General features: G+C 60.2%; 1 protein-coding gene across 2 annotated transcripts in view; it reads left to right on the top strand.

The window, feature by feature from the left end:
• LAMC3 (laminin subunit gamma 3) overlaps positions 1-17,135 on the top strand; it is a 55,323-nt gene that overhangs the window by 21,674 nt on the left and 16,514 nt on the right. Inside the window, exons 5-14 of one of the 2 annotated variants that reach the window (XM_082695977.1) lie at positions 1,010-1,198; positions 1,283-1,400; positions 3,087-3,185; positions 5,843-5,979; positions 8,556-8,666; positions 9,939-10,131; positions 10,287-10,402; positions 12,683-12,901; positions 14,467-14,655; positions 16,734-16,979. In XM_082695977.1, the coding sequence (XP_082552103.1) occupies positions 1,010-1,198; positions 1,283-1,400; positions 3,087-3,185; positions 5,843-5,979; positions 8,556-8,666; positions 9,939-10,131; positions 10,287-10,402; positions 12,683-12,901; positions 14,467-14,655; positions 16,734-16,979 (1,617 nt within the window). The remainder of the gene's footprint in view (positions 1-1,009; positions 1,199-1,282; positions 1,401-3,086; positions 3,186-5,842; positions 5,980-8,555; positions 8,667-9,938; positions 10,132-10,286; positions 10,403-12,682; positions 12,902-14,466; positions 14,656-16,733; positions 16,980-17,135) is intronic. The other variant, XM_082695978.1, reaches the window with a different exon arrangement.

Raw genomic sequence — 17,135 nt, forward strand, 5'->3', positions numbered from 1 at the left:
GCCCGGAAGCTGTGCCTGACCCCTCGCCCCCCTCCCCACAACCCCAAGCTCAGCCTCATCCACTCCTCTCGGGCTGCCTGTCCTTCTACGCAGTCTGTGCCTCGGTCCCAACCCCGTCACCCCTCCTCCAGGCCTGAAGCGCCCCCGCCCTGCTCACCAGCCCCCAGCCCAGCGGCGCCCGCAGCCCGAGGCCCTTGCTGAAGTGCCAGCCCAGTGACACCCAGCCCCTGGGTGACCCTCCCAGAGCCTGCCTTGCTCCGAGGTGAAGTCCGCTGACCGTGGCTGCCCGGCCTCCCTGGATCAGGCTCTGCTGACCTCTTGACCCCATAGCGGCCCCGCACCCCCCTACCCTGTCCCATCAGGCTGCTCAAGAGGTGACCTTCCAGCCACCACCCCACCCCACCGGCTCCCTGCAGCGCTGGGCGGATCTTCTCTGCCCCTCACTCCGGCCTGGGACCGCCCCCGCCCTGAGGACGCTGTCCCTCCCTCCTTCTGTCAGGTCCCTTCTTCAGCTCCCAGGGCCTCCCTGCAGCTCTGCCCACCGGTGGGGTGTTCGCTCGCCCGCTGCTCGCCGGCCCACCCACGTGCGGCCTGAGCCATCGCCAGCCCGCCCTCCTTTCTTAATGAATTAATGAGTGAAGGAGGCGTGGCCTGTGTTTCCACGAATCTGAATGACCTCGTGGTCCCTAGGAGCCAGGGCCCACGAGAGAGCTCGGCGTGAGCCACACTGCTGCTCCAAAGGTGGCCCGCCGTGGTCCGTGCGTGCGGGCGGCGCGTCCGGCTTCCTGGGAGGGCCCTGGGTCGTGGCGCGCCCCCTTCGCTCTTGACAGTCCTGTTGGGGAAGACGGTCGGGTCGGCTGCTCTCTGTGTCCTTGGTCAGGCTGGGCCTGCCCTTCACCCGGGCCCCCCTGGAGCTGCCGGCTCCTCATCACCAGGACGCCGATTGGCTCAGACCGCCCCCCCCCCCGACTTGCCCCTCACGTGCCGCCCCCCACCCCCCTGCCCGCAGCCTGTAACTGCAGCGGCCACTCGGACGAGTGTGTGTTCGACCGGGAGCTCTTCCGCAGCACGGGCCACGGCGGGCGCTGCCTCCGCTGCCGGGACCACACAGCCGGGCCACACTGCGAGCGCTGCCAGGAGGACTTCTACCGCTGGAGCCCCCAGACGCCGTGCCAGCCCTGCGACTGCCACCCGGCAGGTAGCCGCCCCCGCCGCGTGGCCCCCGCCCCACCCCTGCCCCGATCGCCGCCCCCCCCGCTGCCCTGTGCCCTTCCTCCCCCAGGCTCCTTGCACCTCCAGTGTGATGCCTCGGGCACCTGCGTCTGCAAGCCCACGGTGACGGGCTGGAAGTGTGACCGCTGCCGGCCCGGCTTCCACTCGCTCAGTGAGGGAGGCTGCAGGTGAGGCGGCCAGGGCCGCGGGGGGGGACGGCTGTGTGGGGCGCCGCTGGTGGACTGGGAATGGAAGCCCGGAGGCGGGAGGAAGGGGTAGTAGCTGTCCTTCCCGCCTTCCTTCCGTCCTTCTGTCCGTCATTCCATCTTATTATTCTGGAGCCTTCTCAAGGGGTCTAGAGACACCTTGTTCCGGAGAGCGTGAGACAGGGCGTGAGTCCCGTGGAAGCCCGGCTGGCCTCAGCGGTCAAGGGCAGGCTTCGCAGGAGAGGCACCGAGTTCTAGTGGGAGGGCTGCCGAGAGGCGGCAGAGGGCCCGGTGCTCCAGGCGGAGGAAGAGCGCATGCAGATGCTCAGAGGCAAGTGGGAGGCGAAGGTCAGTGTGGACGAGCAGGGGTGCCGGGCAGAAGGGTGCACGGGAGAGGAGGTCCGGTGGGGCCTCGAGGCCTCAGGAGGAGCTTTGGACGGGCGTGAGGCAGCAGTGGGATGAGGTTGGAGGCCGGGGTAGAGGCTGCAGCAGGAACGGCTGGGAGACGTGGCAGCTCGCACGAGCGTTTGACCACGGAGGGGCAGAGAACAGGACAGATTCCAGAGCCCCTTGGAAGGCAGAGTTGGCAGGAGGTGGTCACCAGGGAACAGAAGAGGAAGCAGGGGTGACGGCTGAGCCTCCAGGTCCCTGGGCGGAGGGAGGCCATTCATGACACGGGGAGCACGGGGCAGGGAGGGGCTGAGTCTGCAGTGCCGGTGGGGCATCCAAGGGGAGAGAGACGGGCAGGGGGCTCCTGCGGCCCAGACCTCAGAAGAAGGCTTTAACACGCTCATCTAACTCGATCACCTGATTGAGAAACTTGCGTGACCGACAACATGAGGCTCTCAGAAACTCCGAAACACTTTTAAGTGAACTTGGCTTTGGCTGCAACAGGCTCTTTGTGTATTTGAGACGCAGTGGAAATGCATCCGGGTCGGATGGGGGGTCCTGGATGCCCCACGGAATACTCAGTGGGTCTAGGCACAGCTCTGGGCATGAGGCCAGAACTCACATGCATCCCCGGGGTTTCTCTGGCCTCTGGGCCTTTGTATATGCTCCTACCCCAGATACCCTTCCCCCTGCGGCGCCCTGCCTCTCCGGGCCCGTGTCTGGCAAACCCTTCCACTTTCCACAGTTCTCGGCCCAGGCACCCCTCCCCAAGGGCGTCTTCCCTCTGCCTGTTCTCTGATCCTTCACTGCAACCTCCTTGGTGCACGTACAACCTCTCATATTTCCTCTCAGAGCTTAACCGAATCACAGGAGCTACCTGTTTGCTTGTCCCTATTCCGTTGACCGTAGCCTCTGTGAGAGCAGGAACCACGTCTTGTCAGATGACGGAAGGGCAGGTGGACAGAAAGGTGCCTGCGTGGGTGGTCGGGTCACTCAGTGGAAGGCTAGGAGGACGGACACGAGTGGGTGGTTGGAAGAATGTACAGGTGGGTGAGTGGGTTGGTCGGCGGGCGGCTCAGTCTGCAGGTGAGTGGGCGGGCCGCTTCCTTGGCAAGGTGGGAATGGCAAAAGCCGGGCGGCAGGCTCTCAGGTCAGCCTGCCTCCTGGTCCTCTTGGGAAGCGGGAAGGATGGAGAAGTTCCCTCCCACGAGGATGGGCCATCCTCCCTCTGGGCTTGCGCGTCTGATACTTCCCTGCTGTCCTGTCTCTCCTTGGCAGACCGTGTGCCTGCAGTGAAGCCGGCAGCCTGGGCACCTGTGACCCCCACAGCGGACGCTGCCCCTGCAAGGAGAATGTGGAAGGCCACCTGTGCGACAGGTGGGCGAGCCGCCCCGCCCCTCAGCTTGCTGGGAGTGACTTTTTAGGGCTGGTGGTGGAGGAGCGGGGGCAGGGTCCGTACAGACCTGGGTAACTTTACCACCTGGCGCCCCTCCTGGGGCACTGTGGGGTCTGCCGTCCTGGAGGTGATCTGAAGGTTTTGACCCTGTTTATACTCTTTTATAAAGGCTTACTCGTTAGAGAGAGAGAGAGTGAGCGCATGGGCGGGAGGGGCAGAGGGAGAGGAAGAGAGAGTCTGACGCAGACTCCATGCTTAGCACGGAGCCGGACCTGGGGCTCGATCCCATGGCGCTGACATCAGGACCTGAGCGGAAACCAAGAGTCAGGCGCGTGACCGGCTGAGCCACCGGGGCGCCCTGCACCGTTTGTGCGCGGACCCTCCCCACTGGTTACGAGCTGTGACAGCCATTTTCCTTTTATATCTGAAAACGAAAGAACCAGAAAGGATAGGAGATATTCCCTACTCCGGGGATGGCAGATCCCTGATACTCCAGCCGTGCCCTCCCGCCCCCCCCCCCCCCCGGGGCGGACGTCACCGGTGGAGCACACTAGTCTTTCCCGCGAGCCCTACTGTAGCCTCAGAACCCTCCTGGCCCTGCTCCCGGGGCCTCCCGCCCGCGGAGCTGCGATTCCTGCCTTGTTGCCACCTTTGTCATCCTCAAAGGTACAGACGGAGCGTCTGAAGTTCACGAGGCAGGATTACTTCCCCAAATCACGTGGTCCTTCAGCTTCTTCTGTGTGTTCAGAGGCCTCCTAGCTCCAAGCCGTGGGGGGCTGGCGGACAAATGTGGGTTTACCTCCGCGGGCGCACACCGTCTCCTCTTCCTGGCCTTGGCTCTGATCTCTGAAGCAGCCAGCGCAGGGTCTGTCTGGGGCGCTTTGATTCTCTGGCCACTGACCCGTGTGGGAAGCCCGCGACACAGCACTATACTGTGGACTCTACCCTCATCGGAGCGCGCCCGGCCTCTGCCGATTCAGAAGAAGCCGGTCCCAAAGCTGTGGCTGGCCCTGGCCTTGACTCACCTAGGTCAGCCCCAGGCCACCCCCTCATCTCGTCCACGTGTGACCTGCAGGCCCTGGAGTCAGGGTTCAGCTCCCTGTGGGATTTCCTTCGCTGAGATCCCCAGGGGAGGAAACAGAGGAGTCGGGGAACCGGACCCCTTCTCCCACAGTTCTGCCCCCACCCCGCCTTGCGCCTAGAGGGGGTCCTCCCTCTGGGCCTCACTTTGCCCATCTGTGAAATGGGGAGTCTTGATGAGAAGTGTTCCTCAGAGCTGGCTGGGCCTCTGGGTTCATCGACAGCTTCGGAAGAATCCGATTCCTCCGCCCTGGCGGGCTCTCGTGGGGCCCCAGGCAGAGACCCAGAATCTGTGATTGCGTCTCCAGGGCTCCTCGGAGAAAAACAGCTGATTCTGGGGCTGGGGCAGGGACCGTGCCGGATGCACCCAGGATGTCTGGTCATCACAGAGAGCAAGGAAGTGCTTCATTACAAACAAAACCAGATGAAAACAAACAAAAAACTCTAAACCAAGATGGGGATCTTGGGTCAAAAGGACGTAAGCCTGACCTGGAGGAGCTCCCTAAAGCTGGAACCAGTCTGAATAACAAAATAAATAATGACGGTATTGGATTATGACCCAAAGAGTCAAACAGATACCTCCAGGTCCACACTGCTACAAACAGATGGGGCGGGGGGGGGGGGTAGCTAACACCAGGACGAAAGGACAAAGCTTCCCAGCAAAAGGATTCCAAGTAATAAATGTAGAAGGAAGTGGGGGAAATAGGAAATCAGTTCTAATTTCACAGTCACCGTCTCGGTGGGCAAGAGCCGCCTGATTGAGTGGGCAGAATTTTCAGGAGAAACAGGATATTTGCATAACCCCAGGTATCTCCCCTGCAAAATATTTCATAATGACGGTGGTGGCCCCAAAGTGTATCCATAAGCCTTTAATACCCCCTGGCCTCCAAGGGATGGGGCGTAACTCCTGCCGCTGCCGGCTGCCCTTAGTGACTTCCTTCTGAACGCGGCACTTTCCGTGGTGCCGGAGTGCTGGCCGGGCTGTGGAGGTTAATGTTCCTGGTGAAGGCACAGGGGCGGCATTGACCCCAGTGTGATGTGACAAGAAGGACGCTTCGCCTCTATTTCTTCCCCAAACCCACGCCCCAGTGTACTCATGAGACTGCATCAGAGAAACCCGAACTGGGGGCATTCTGCAAAACATCTGACCACCGCCCTTCAAAACCGGCAAGGTCGTGAGCGACAAGATTGCTGCGTGGACCAGAGGAGGTGGCGTGGTCCCGGATCAGGTCCCGGCCAGAAAAACCAGAATTGGTGGGAAAAGGGCAGAGTTCTTACTTAATCAAGTCTGGAGTTGAGTAAATAACGGGAACTAACAAGACGGTCTTGGCCCAGTTAAGGGCACCCTCGCAAAGTCATTGACATCTGGGAAAGCTGGCCACGAGGCCACGGGAGCTCTCTGCGTGATCTTTGCAACTCTTGGAAATCTCAAAACTTGACACATATTTTTTGAAGTTTCCCCAGTGATGCTGGCTCACCTTGACCTAGTTGAGATCCCCTGAACCTCCCTGACTCACCACCACCGTCCCCCCAACTCGGGGGCATGCGCTCCTTCCAGGTGCCGCCCCGGGACCTTCAGCCTGCAGCCCCACAACCCTGCCGGCTGCACCAGCTGCTTCTGCTTTGGCCACTCCAAGGTGTGTGCAGCCGCTGCCCAGTTTCGGGAGCACCACATCCTCTCCGACCTCCGCCAGGGTAGGAAGCGCCTCCCTTCCCCCCACAGCCACCTCCCTGGGGTCTGCCTGCTCCACGCCCAGGTGGAGCTGTTGGGCTCTGGGCCATCCTGTGGGGGGCTAGGGGCAGGGCTGGGGCGGGAGTGGGAAAGAGAGGGCAGGCTCAGGCTGCAGGGGAGGCGTCTCTGGGGTCACACAAACAGGCCTTACAAGATGTGCCCTCTGCACCCTTCAGCGCTCCCCGGTATCTACCTGCACCCCTCGGCTCCCTCCCGAGCCTCCAGCAGGGTTGGGAGCTGGGTAGGTGGCAGCCTTTAGACCCTGTGGGAGAGTTCCTAATCAGTCATGTCAAGAATCCCTTAACATATCCCCCCGTCCCCCCAGGCTGGGGATTCACACTCAGTCCCCAGACTCCATTCACTGAGCCCCGGCTGTGTGCCAGGCACTGTGCTGAGCTCTTTACATCATGGAACCCACAGACCTAGGAAGGTAGTGTTATTCCCATTTTACCGGAGAGACAGCTGAGGCCCAGAAAAGGCAGGTCACAGAATTCAGTGGTTGCCACTCAGGTTTGTCAGCTCCTGAGTTTCGCTCTCCGCTGCCTTGCCAGCCTTCTGTCTGGGACAGGGTCCGGGGGTACCGTGGTGCCCTGGGTCCCCAGTGGCAGGTGTGTGCTTGTGCGTCTTTGGAGTTAGAGGGCGATGGAGCTCGGCATTTAATCAGAGCCTATGGGGACCCCTGCCCTGCCCTACAGAGGCCCCCCCACTCCTGAATTTCCACCAGGCAGGAGGCCCTGTCAGCCCTGGGCGCCCCAGACGCGGAGGCAGTGCGCCCTCTGCTGGACACTGCACAGAAAGCAGGGTGGAGATGGGGTCCCGCCTTGCGGTCCCCTGGCAGGGGTCTAGGACGTTAGCGTCAGACAGGACTCATTTTATAGATCCTAAGAACAAAACCATTTTCTGCTCTCAGGTTGAGCCAGGCGCTGGGTTTGGCACGTCGGTTTCAGTATCTCCCGTACCTCACTGTGATCCCGGGGCCGCAGTCTCAAACTTTCCTCACTCCCCTATCCCTTCATGCTCTTGAAAATGACCGAGGACCTCCCAGCAGTGTCCTTTACGTGGTAGTTAGCGTGGGTGTTTTCTGTACTAGAAATGACAACAGTAATTTTAAAATAGTCATTTTTTTAAAGATTTTATTTATTTATTTGACAGACAGATCATAAGCAGGCAGAGAGGCAGGCAGAGAGAGAGGAGGAAGCAGGCTCCCCGCTGAGCAGAGAGCCTGATGCGGGGCTTGATCCCAGGACCCTGGGATCATGACCTGAGCCGAAGGCAGAGGCTTTAACCCACTGAACCACTCAGGCGCCCCGTAAAATAGTCATATATTAATTTACTTAAAAATGACTGGAATAAGTGTGTAACAGAATGACATGAGCCTGTGAAACAGAGAGCTTTTTCAAAAAGACAAAAACGGGAGTGCACTCATCAACTCTGGCACGTTTCCTTACGGCTGGGTTAGTAGAGCTCAGTCTGCTGCGATAGCACATGACTTGAAGTTTCTGGAAAATTCCACCATGTGTCAGACACAGCATGAAAGATGCAGATTTCATCTTCGTGTTACTAGAAGGTAGCTCGAGCTCGCGGGTCCCCTGAAAGAGTCTCGGGCATCTCCTGGGGTCTCAGACCAACTTTGAGAACGGTCGCCAGGGCCAGACGTACTCCACTGTCCCCGTTTTGCAGATAAGGAACCGGCTTCAGAGAGGTGACGTACCTCACCCAGGGCCACACAGCCAGTGAGAGGCAGAACCTAGTCTAGCACCGGGCAGCTGCAGACCTCCTGTTTTTGACCCCTTTGCCTTCATCCCGCCCTCCTCAGCCCTCCGTGCCCTGGGGGTCGGGCCTCCACCCCCCTTCCCAGCGGCTCCCTTCAGGTCATTTGCTCTGTGCCAGACTCTGCTTGGTGTTTTGCCATCGCCAAGGGAGGGTGGACAGGACGGGGGATGGGAAGGTCTGGGTTCTCATCCTGGCTGAACCACTTCCTAACCAGGTGGTCTCCCTCAGCGCAGTGGGGGCTAACGACACACGCTTCTCAAAGGACAGGCAGGGTGAGGTCCAGGGTGAGCAAGTTCTGTGAAGACCTGAAGATGAGGTCAAGTCCAGTACTGTTAGAGACCATCCCGATGGCTCAGTGCCCCGTGCTGGGGTCTCCAGACTGTGTCCTCCTATTGTATTCAGGACCCCCTGAAGGGGCCAGGCAGGCTCAGAGGTCTCCCCTTGCCCAAAACACAGCTGGGACCCTCAGCTTTCTCACTTTTTGGGGGTCTCCCTCCCTCCCGGAGACCCCCATCCTGACTCTGGGGCGAGGGTCTGAGCTGGCTGGCTGTGGGCAGCACGGAGCCACTGCTAGCACCAGCCAGCTCTCACCGCCCTCCCAACCCCCACTGTCTCTAGAACAGTCTCTACCCCCAGGTCGGTTGTTTCAGGCTGGCTCAGGCCTCTGGGAGCCATCCGTGGGCCCCCCGGGACGGGTGGTGTGAGGAGGGAGGGGAGGGAGGCCGCCCCCCAGAGCCCCACGCGTGCATGTGCGTTTGCCATCCAGGAGCCGAGGGCTGGCGGAAGGGAAGTGTGGGAGGCCCGGAGCATCCCACACGAGGGAGCCCGAGGGGGCTCCTCCTGAATCCAGAAGACGAGGAAGAACTTACGCTACCAGGTACGTGTCAACCCCCCCCCCCCCCGCTTTCTGATCAAGGCCTTGCCACCAGCCCCCCCCCCAGGCCCCAGAAATCCCTGTATACTTCCCATCAGCCTCTTACCCCACCAGGCCCTGGTACCCTCCACACAGGGTCCTGGGATTCTTGCAGAAGCAAGAAGTTCTAGATTATTCTGAACCGTCCCCAACTTTGGACTCCTGGGAGCTCTACCAGACCTGGAACCAGGATCCAGGAGTCCATTCTTAGCTCACATGGTGCCCCGATGTCTGGCTTGCTCTGTGGACACGGCACCTGGGAAGAAGCGAAAGTCACAGGACCCCAGTCCAGGGACAGGTGCTCCAAGCTCAGAGGCCGAAGAGCTTTACAAAACACACTGTACTCCGTGGTTGCTTTGTTGACAGGCTTAAGAAAAAGTAGTTTTTTGCTTAAGAAGTATTTGCTGGGTCCTGCGTTGGGCGCTGGGCACAGTGCAGTGGGCAAGGCAGGTGGACGGACTCAACCAGTTTTATTTCACGTCTTGATGCGTACCCCAATCTCCCAAGCTGCTTTGCCTCCGGCTGGTTGCTGAGTGTGGGGTGGGGTGCGGAGGGAGACAGGCAGGGAGGGGCGCTTTCCTGCCACATGGGGGTTTTCAGCTGAAGAAGTTGAAAGATACAGAAAAATAGCCCGAGTTTGAAGGCTATGATAGGGCCCCAGGTCCTCCGTGTTTCTTAGGATTCCACCACCTTCTCTGTGCTCGAAGCGTGTTCTGACGCCCGTGGGAAGCGTGGCCTCGGGGCGGTCAGCTCCCCTTCTTGGCCACACATGCAGCAGGCTTACCTCGTACGTGCTCTGAGCCTCACTAAGCTCCCCCAGCGTGGGGCCAGCAGAATGTGCTGGTGGGGTATTGAGCACGCATGGGGAAGGGGACAGCAGGATGCCACCACTGTGCATGACGCCCGTGTCTGCTCTGCCCCCAGACACTCCATTGTTCCATCAGACTTCACTTATAAAACCCAAGCTCAAGACAGTGACAGCAGAGCTTAAGCCAGGCATGGGGCCCTGTGTTACTACAGGGACACGGGGACATGAAGCTGGCCTGCGGGGGGGTTGGGGAGGGTTGGGGGCGGCCAGCCTCAGCGTCTCCTGTCTAGGGAGTCTTTGGCTTTGTCCCTGCTGTCGCTTTATCTTGTCTGAATATTTAATTGTCAATAAAATCAATACCCCGTAGACACTTACAATCTTTAAAATCAAGCTAATTAAGTGAAGACAAGCCTTCCTCTCGTCTTCAGAGAAGTTCCTGGGAGACCAGCGGTTCAGCTACGGACAGCCGCTCACACTGACCTTCCGGGTCCCTCCTGGGGGCTCCCCGCCCCCCATGCAGCTGAGGCTGGAAGGGGCGGGCCTGGCTCTGACTCTGCAGCACTCCGGCCTCTCCGGGCCCCCAGACTCCGGCCAGCCCAGGGAGGTGCAGCTCAGGTTCAGGTAAGTGTCCTGGTGTGTCCTGAGAGGCAGGGATGGGCAGTCAGGGTGGCCCCTGAGGTCTGGGCGCACTTGGGTCCTCCTGTGGTCCGGGGGCTCCCACCCTCTCCACCCCTAACCCCCGCCTCGGCTTCTGGTTTGACCCGCGCCCCTGCCAGGTTGCAGGAGACCTCTGAGGACGCGGACCCTCCGCTGCCCCCTTTCCACTTCCAGCGGCTGCTCGCCAATCTGACGGCTCTGCGCCTCCAGGCCGGCCGCGGCCCAGGCCCTTCCGGTCAGTAATGATAAGGGACTGCCCCCCCACCCCCCACCCCGTCCCCAGAACCAGCCGGCCCGGGGCTCCTTGGTGCCTGGTCTTGCCGAGTCCCCACGGCAGACAGTTACCAACCCCCGTTTTACCACAAAGACATCTGAAGGTCAGAGGAGTCGGACGCTCACCCAAGGTCATGGAACTGGGAAGGGACCGGAGGGTGGACTCCGAGGTCAGAGGCAGGGGCTGGACAGGTGAGGGGCCCCGAGGGCGGACAGCTCCAGGATACAGACGTGTATGGTCACAAAGCAGCCAAGCACCGTTGGGTGTCATCAGGCCATGGCCGAGGCCACCACTGCCAGAAGGCGGGACCTCCGAGGGGCTTCTGTGGGTGCTGGGCTGGGGGGAGGCGGGGTGCAGGTGAGGAGCCCTGAGTTGGCGCCTCCTGCTGGTCGTTGGTGGTATCGCATCTAAGCCGTCCTGGGAGCCGATCTGCCTTCTGAACCTTCTCGGAGTGGGGGCTGGGTCAGGACCCAGCTTCCAGGGGGATTTCTCACCCTGCTCACCTGGTGATCGTCCTGATGGTCCTCTGATGTCCTGGCTCCTCCCTCTCTCTTTAATGTACTCTCTCTCCCCTCCCCCCCCAGCCTGCACCCATACCTGTATGGGCCTAGACTGGACATCTCCAGTACCCCCGTTTAGAAGAGGTGTCTCACATGAAACACCCCTTTACCGAGCAGAAGGGAAACTTGGACAGATTATAACCTAGACACAACTTTTTGAAGCCCATATAGTATCCTGATTGTGATCTACAGAGCAAATAAAAGGAAAGTAAGTGACATATGAAAGTAATCATTGATTTCCGAAGGGTTAGAGCTCAGACGACCACACTGGGTGACAGAAGGAGGTAATCAGAGTTTCCCCCACTGCCGGGGACGAATAAGTGTGCGTGCCAGAGAAACGGAAGCCCGGGAGCTGTTTGCATACCTGGCGAGCAGGGAAATTCTGACACGGGGGTGTGTGTGGTTGACGGGAGAATAAAAACCAGGGTCAGGGTCGGCCGTCCCCAGGCGGACTTACTTGTGCTTCTGTTCACAATGGAGTTTGGGGGCGCCTGGGTGGCTCTGTCGTTAAGCGTCTGCCTTCAGCTTGGGTCATGATCCCAGGGTTCTGGGATCAAGCCCTGCATTGGGCTCCCTGCTCGGCCGGAAGCCTGTTTCTCCCTCTCCCACTCCCCCTGCTTGTGTTCCCTCTCTTGCTGTGTCTCTCTTTTTGTCAAATGAATAGATAAAATAAAATGGAGTCGGAGTCTGGGCTCACGTGTTTGCAGAGGGGCCTCCCTGCCCCTTTTGGAACCCAGCCAGACCTTTAAGGGTCACGGGGGCGGGGGGGTTTCTCCTCATGTCAGTTGTCTGATAGCCCTGGTCCTCCTATCTCCTTCCTTGTGACAACCACAATAGCCACAGATTTGTTTCTAGGGGGGTGACGGGCTCCTTTTGGGAAACTTTGACTTCCAGGGCCCCTTCTAGCCCAGGCTTGGGGTGTAACCCGGCTCCTCCTGCCTCAGCTCCCTTGTTCCTTTCAGAGCCTCATCCTCACCATCCTTACCCTCACTCCCCAAAACCTCCCTGCTCCCCAGGTCACCGTGCTGGGCCTCCTTATAGGAATTCATTTCTGCCACTCAGCCTTCAGTTATCAGATGTTCACAGAACACCAACTTGGGCCAGGCCCGTGCTGGGTGCCAGGGCAAACCAAAGAGGCAGGTGGATATAGTGACCATCTCTCGCCACCGAAACCCAGCCCCAGACCTCCTCTTCCCACTGAGGACGTTCTGGGCCATCTCTCTCCGTGGTCTTGCTTTTTTCAGCTAACAGTGTGTCCTGGTGGCCCTGACTTGTCTTATACGTAGAAAAGACTGTCCTGCTGCTCTGTATAGTTCTATAGATGCCTAGCTGGCTGAGCCACCAGGCGCCCCTCCTGTCATTGATCTTCGATGCTTACCAAGCTGAGAGTCAGGAATGGTATCCTGGTCGTTTGAATTTACATATCTTTAGTAACCTGTGAGAATGAACGTCTTTCGTCACATTCCCAGCCATCTCCATTTTTTGCTCTGAAAATCACCTTATTTTTCCTTTGTCCTTTTTCTTTCTTCTCCTTCTTTTTTTTTTTAAGTTGCAATTGACTCATAGACTGCCTTTCTGTATGTGGGTCAGTAACCCTCTGCCTATTACGCATGTGAACAGGAAGGTCTCATCAGGGAAACATGTGCCTATAATCCTCTTCCTCTCCATCGTCCTTCTGCAGGCCAGGTGTTCCTGACCGAGGTCCGGCTCACATCCGCCCAGCGGGGGCTCTCCCCGCCAGCCTCGTGGGTGGAGACCTGTTCATGTCCCAAGGGGTACACAGGCCAGTTCTGTGAGTCCTGTGCTCCAGGGCACAAGAGGGAGACCCCCCTCGGGGGTCCCTATACCGACTGTGTCCCCTGCACCTGCAACCAGCACGGCACCTGTGACCCCCACACAGGTGAGTCCTGGCACCCCATCCACAGGGCCCTGGGGCGACTCCCGGCACAGCCGACGACCTGATCAGGGTCCGCTCTGTGCATACACGAGCCATCACCAAGAGCGGGACTCACGAGACCGTGTCATCAGGGTCCTCCACGTCCCGGGACCTTTCTATACGGGTCCCGTCTGACAGGGGAGGGACCCAGGGTGCAGGGAGGCTGCTCGGCAGGTAGGTGGCAGAGCTGCTCCTGCCACAGGTTCACTGCCAGAGCCTCACCTGTAGGAGGAAGCTCGAGGGAGCCCTGGACCAAGGTCGCCAGGCAGGAGGTGCTGGATGGGGGTCTCTCTCCACACGCAGGGCCGCTCACTCCGGAAGTGGGAGGGTCTGTGCTCTGATGCCATCCTGGAGCAGGTGAAGGGGGTGGGGGGTCTCTGAGAAGGGAAATGATGGTGCCGGAGCCGACAAAGGACCGCAGCCTGGGAATCGGCAGCCGAGCGAGCGGGGACAGGCACGTGCCGCATGCGAGGGGCGTCCTCCCCTGGTTTGCCGTGGCAGGAATCACCGAGCCCCGGCGAGGCCCCCCATCCTGCCCTGCACTGCTCCAGGCAGCCCCTGCCGAGGAGCATGGCACAGCCTGTCTGTCACCCCTCAGAGCCCTTGGCCGCACCCTGACCTGCTGCCCTATGTGGCCAAGTCCTCACCTGGCTGATGGGCAGAGCAGCCACTGCGGCTCCCACTGGACAGAGAGAGGAGTGAGCGCTTGGGTCTGGGCCAAGGCAGGGGCCCCAGAGAGCAGCGCGGCCGTGATGGCGCCCTCAGATTGTCCATCCTGACTTCCCTCTGTGCCCCACTGCCCCCTCCGTCCCCAGGGGCTGTTGGGCCTCCTGGAAGTGGGGGTCTTGCATCACTGGGCCCCTCTCAGCCAGACTCTCCCTCAGTCCCCGGCCGCCGAGCCTCCCTTCCCCAGGGCACAGGCTCTGAGCAGACGGCAGGTGCTGGAGAAGGAGGGTTTGCACACCACCCCCAGCATGACCGGCCGGGGGCAGGGGTCTGTTCCATGAGACCAGGCTGCCTCCGGGAACCTGCGGACCCCGTACGTGGGGACTGTCCTTGCAAACTCCTGTCAGGAACGGACTCCTGGGTCTGCGTCACTCTTGCTTTTGGCCCCTGAGGTTCAGAGAGTACCGAGGAAGGGCAGGGAAAGCACGTGTGCAGACGTGGGTGGGCCGTCTGTTGGTTCGCCGATAGGTGATGGAAGGCAGGATGCCACCGATCACAGCCCAGGTCACTCTGAGCCAGCGACTGTGCGGGGCGCTCTGGCTGTCCGCGGACGAAAGCCCCCGAGGCCAGAGCCCCTGTTGTGTCCCCCTAAGGCAGCAGGTGTTAGATGGGTTTCCCAACTCCACACGGTTAGTAAGTGGTAGATTTTTTTCTCCCCAGGCTGTGCTGCCCCCGACTTAGAAGGTTACCACCCCAGTTCTGCTGGGGTTGTGCTCTGTGACCTCTGCCACCAAGACGGCCCTGTCTCTGGAGCCTTCTGGGCTCAGGTGGTCTCGTCAGGTGGTGCTTTTCTTGCCCCTCAGGGATCTGCCAGTGCGGCCATCACACCGAGGGCCCCTCCTGTGAGCGCTGCTTGCCAGGTTTCTATGGCAACCCCTTCGCAGGCCAGGCCGACGACTGCCAGCCCTGTCCGTGCCCCGGAGGGTCAGCCTGCACAGCCATCCCAGAGAGCAGCGAAGTGGTGTGTACCCACTGCCCCCTGGGCCAGAGAGGTGAGTGGCTCGTACCCTGGGGCCCTGCCTCTGTCCTGGGCTCCAGGAATGGGGTCCTGGGTTCAGAGCGTGACGGATGGGGGAGGGCCTAGCTTAGGAGTGGCAGGCCTGACCTCTGGGGCCGTGGCCAGGGCCCCAGGCTGCTGTGGGCTCCTAGTAGAACTGGAGTAATTAAGCATATCCAGGAGAGGTTTTGAAAATCCCTGTCTGAGCCCTGGCCCTACAGAGCCTGATCTGGTAGCTCGAGATGGGCCCTAAGAATCCACATGCATAACAGGGGCTCTGGCTAGTCTGACACAGAGTGAAGGTAGAAAATCTCTGATTAAACTCTGAGTTTTTATTTTATTTATTTATTTATTTATTTGTCAGAGAGAGAGAGACAGAGAGCACAAGCAGGGGGAGCAGCAGGCAGAGGCAGAGGGAGAAGCAGGCTCCCTGCTGAACAGGGACCTGACATGGGACTTGATCCCAGGAATCCCAGGATCATGACCTGAGCCGAAGGTAGATGCTTCACCAACTGAGCCCCCCAGGCACCCCAAACTTTCAGTTTTTAACACTCATTGCCAGGGCGCCTGGGTGGCTCAGTGGGTTAAGCCGCTGTCTTTGGCTCAGGTCATGATCTCAGGGTCCTGGGATCGAGTCCCGCATCGGGCTCTCTCCTCAGTGGGGAGCCTGCTTCCCTCTCTCTCTCTCTGCCTGCCTCTCCGTCTACTTGTGATTTCTCTCTACTTGTGATTTCTCTCTGTCAAATAAATAAATAAAATCTTAAAAAAAAAAAAAAAACTCATTGCCAGATGTCCTGTGAGGCAGAAGGTTCCCCAGCGCCTGCTCCAGGACCCGGGGCCACCCTTGACAACTGATTCTTTTTAACAGCTCTTTTGAGATATTGTCTATGTACCTGACAGTTCACCCATTCTAAGTAGACAACTCAGCGGTTGGTGTTTTCTTTTTGTATATCCCATTTATAATGTTTTAAATTACGGCAAAAAAGGTATAACACAAAGTCTCCGTTCAGCCACACGCGAGCGTACGGTTCGGCGGCGTGAAGCACATGCCCGGCTGCCCTGCCGTCCCCACCGTCCGTCCCCAGAACTGATTCATCTTCCCAGAGACTCTGTCCCCATTAAGCAGCCCCCCACCGCCTCCTCCAGCCCACTCCCGCCCCCCTCCCGTAGGCACGGGTCCTACTTCCTGTCTCTCTGCATTTGACCCTTCCAGGGACCTCACGTGAGTGGAACCCTCCAGTGTTTGTCCTTCTGTGTCCGGCTTGTGTTGACATAATGTTGCCGAGGTTCTCAGACATTTGCTGGTGTGTGTAGTGACTGTGGCTGCCTCAGGACAGCCCATCACATCCGTCCCATCAAAGGCCAGCCTTGCTGGGGAGCACTCTGGAAGCAGCTCCCTACAGCCAGCTACAGAGTGGTGGGGGGGGGCAGGGCGGGGGCCCCAGACCTGACAGAGCCAGGTCCTACCTGGGGACCCTGCACCCCATCCCGCCATCAGGCTGTGCCTGCCCCCGCCCCCCCCCAACTCTGCAGACGTGATGGCAGCCGTCTCAGTGGGTGTGGACAGTTCGAGACGTTGGTCTGGCCCAGGCTGAGATGTGCCCAAGGAAGGATTTTGGGGGAGCGAGGCGCTGCTGTGCATGGAGGGATCAGCCCCCTGGGAGGGTGCCCGGGTGGGCGCCAACCCCCGCCTTTACCACACCGACGTCCTGCAGGCCTTGCTGAGGAAGAGGGTGGTGGCCGTGAGGCTGAGGAGGGTGACGACAGGGACTGGGTGGCGCCACCCGCTCCGCTGGGCACTTAGCTTGGGCTGGGAGTTGAACACTTAGCCTCACCGAGCCCTCAGACGTGGCTGGCCTTATCGTCCCCGCTTTGCAGACGAGGAGCCCGAGTTCAGAGAGACCCCAGGGCTGGTCTGACACAGCCGGCTGATGGCTGAGCTGGGCCCTGGCCCTGGGACTGTGCTCTGCTGCACAGGGAAACCTGACAGATGCCCACCCTCCCCGCCTGGGGACCCCGCAGCCTCGTGCCTCGGGCTGGCTCCTCCACACACAGCCTCCCCCCTCCCCCCAGGGCGACGCTGTGAGATCTGTGATGATGGCTACTTTGGGGATCCTCTGGGGCTCTCTGGGGCTCCCCAGCCCTGCCAGCGGTGCCAGTGCAGTGGGAACATAGACCCCAACGCTGTGGGCAATTGCGACCCCCTGTCTGGCCACTGTCTACGTTGCCTGCACCACACGACCGGGGCCCACTGCGAACGCTGCCAGGACGGCTTCTACGGGAACGCCCTCGCCCCTCGGCCGGCAGACAGATGCACACGTGAGCACCCACGCCCCGCCCTGCGGGGGACCCCCTCCACCACACCCAGCCCGCAGCTCTGGGGGGCTGTGCAGCCTCAGGCAGATTCCTCACCTTCCCTGTCCCCTTGCCTGGAAGGTGAAGGGTTTGCTCTCCTCCAAGGTCAGGGACTCTCTC

Source organism: Mustela nivalis, assembly GCF_964662115.1.
Source record: "Mustela nivalis genome assembly, chromosome: 13".
In the NCBI taxonomy this organism is placed as follows: domain Eukaryota; kingdom Metazoa; phylum Chordata; class Mammalia; order Carnivora; family Mustelidae; genus Mustela; species Mustela nivalis.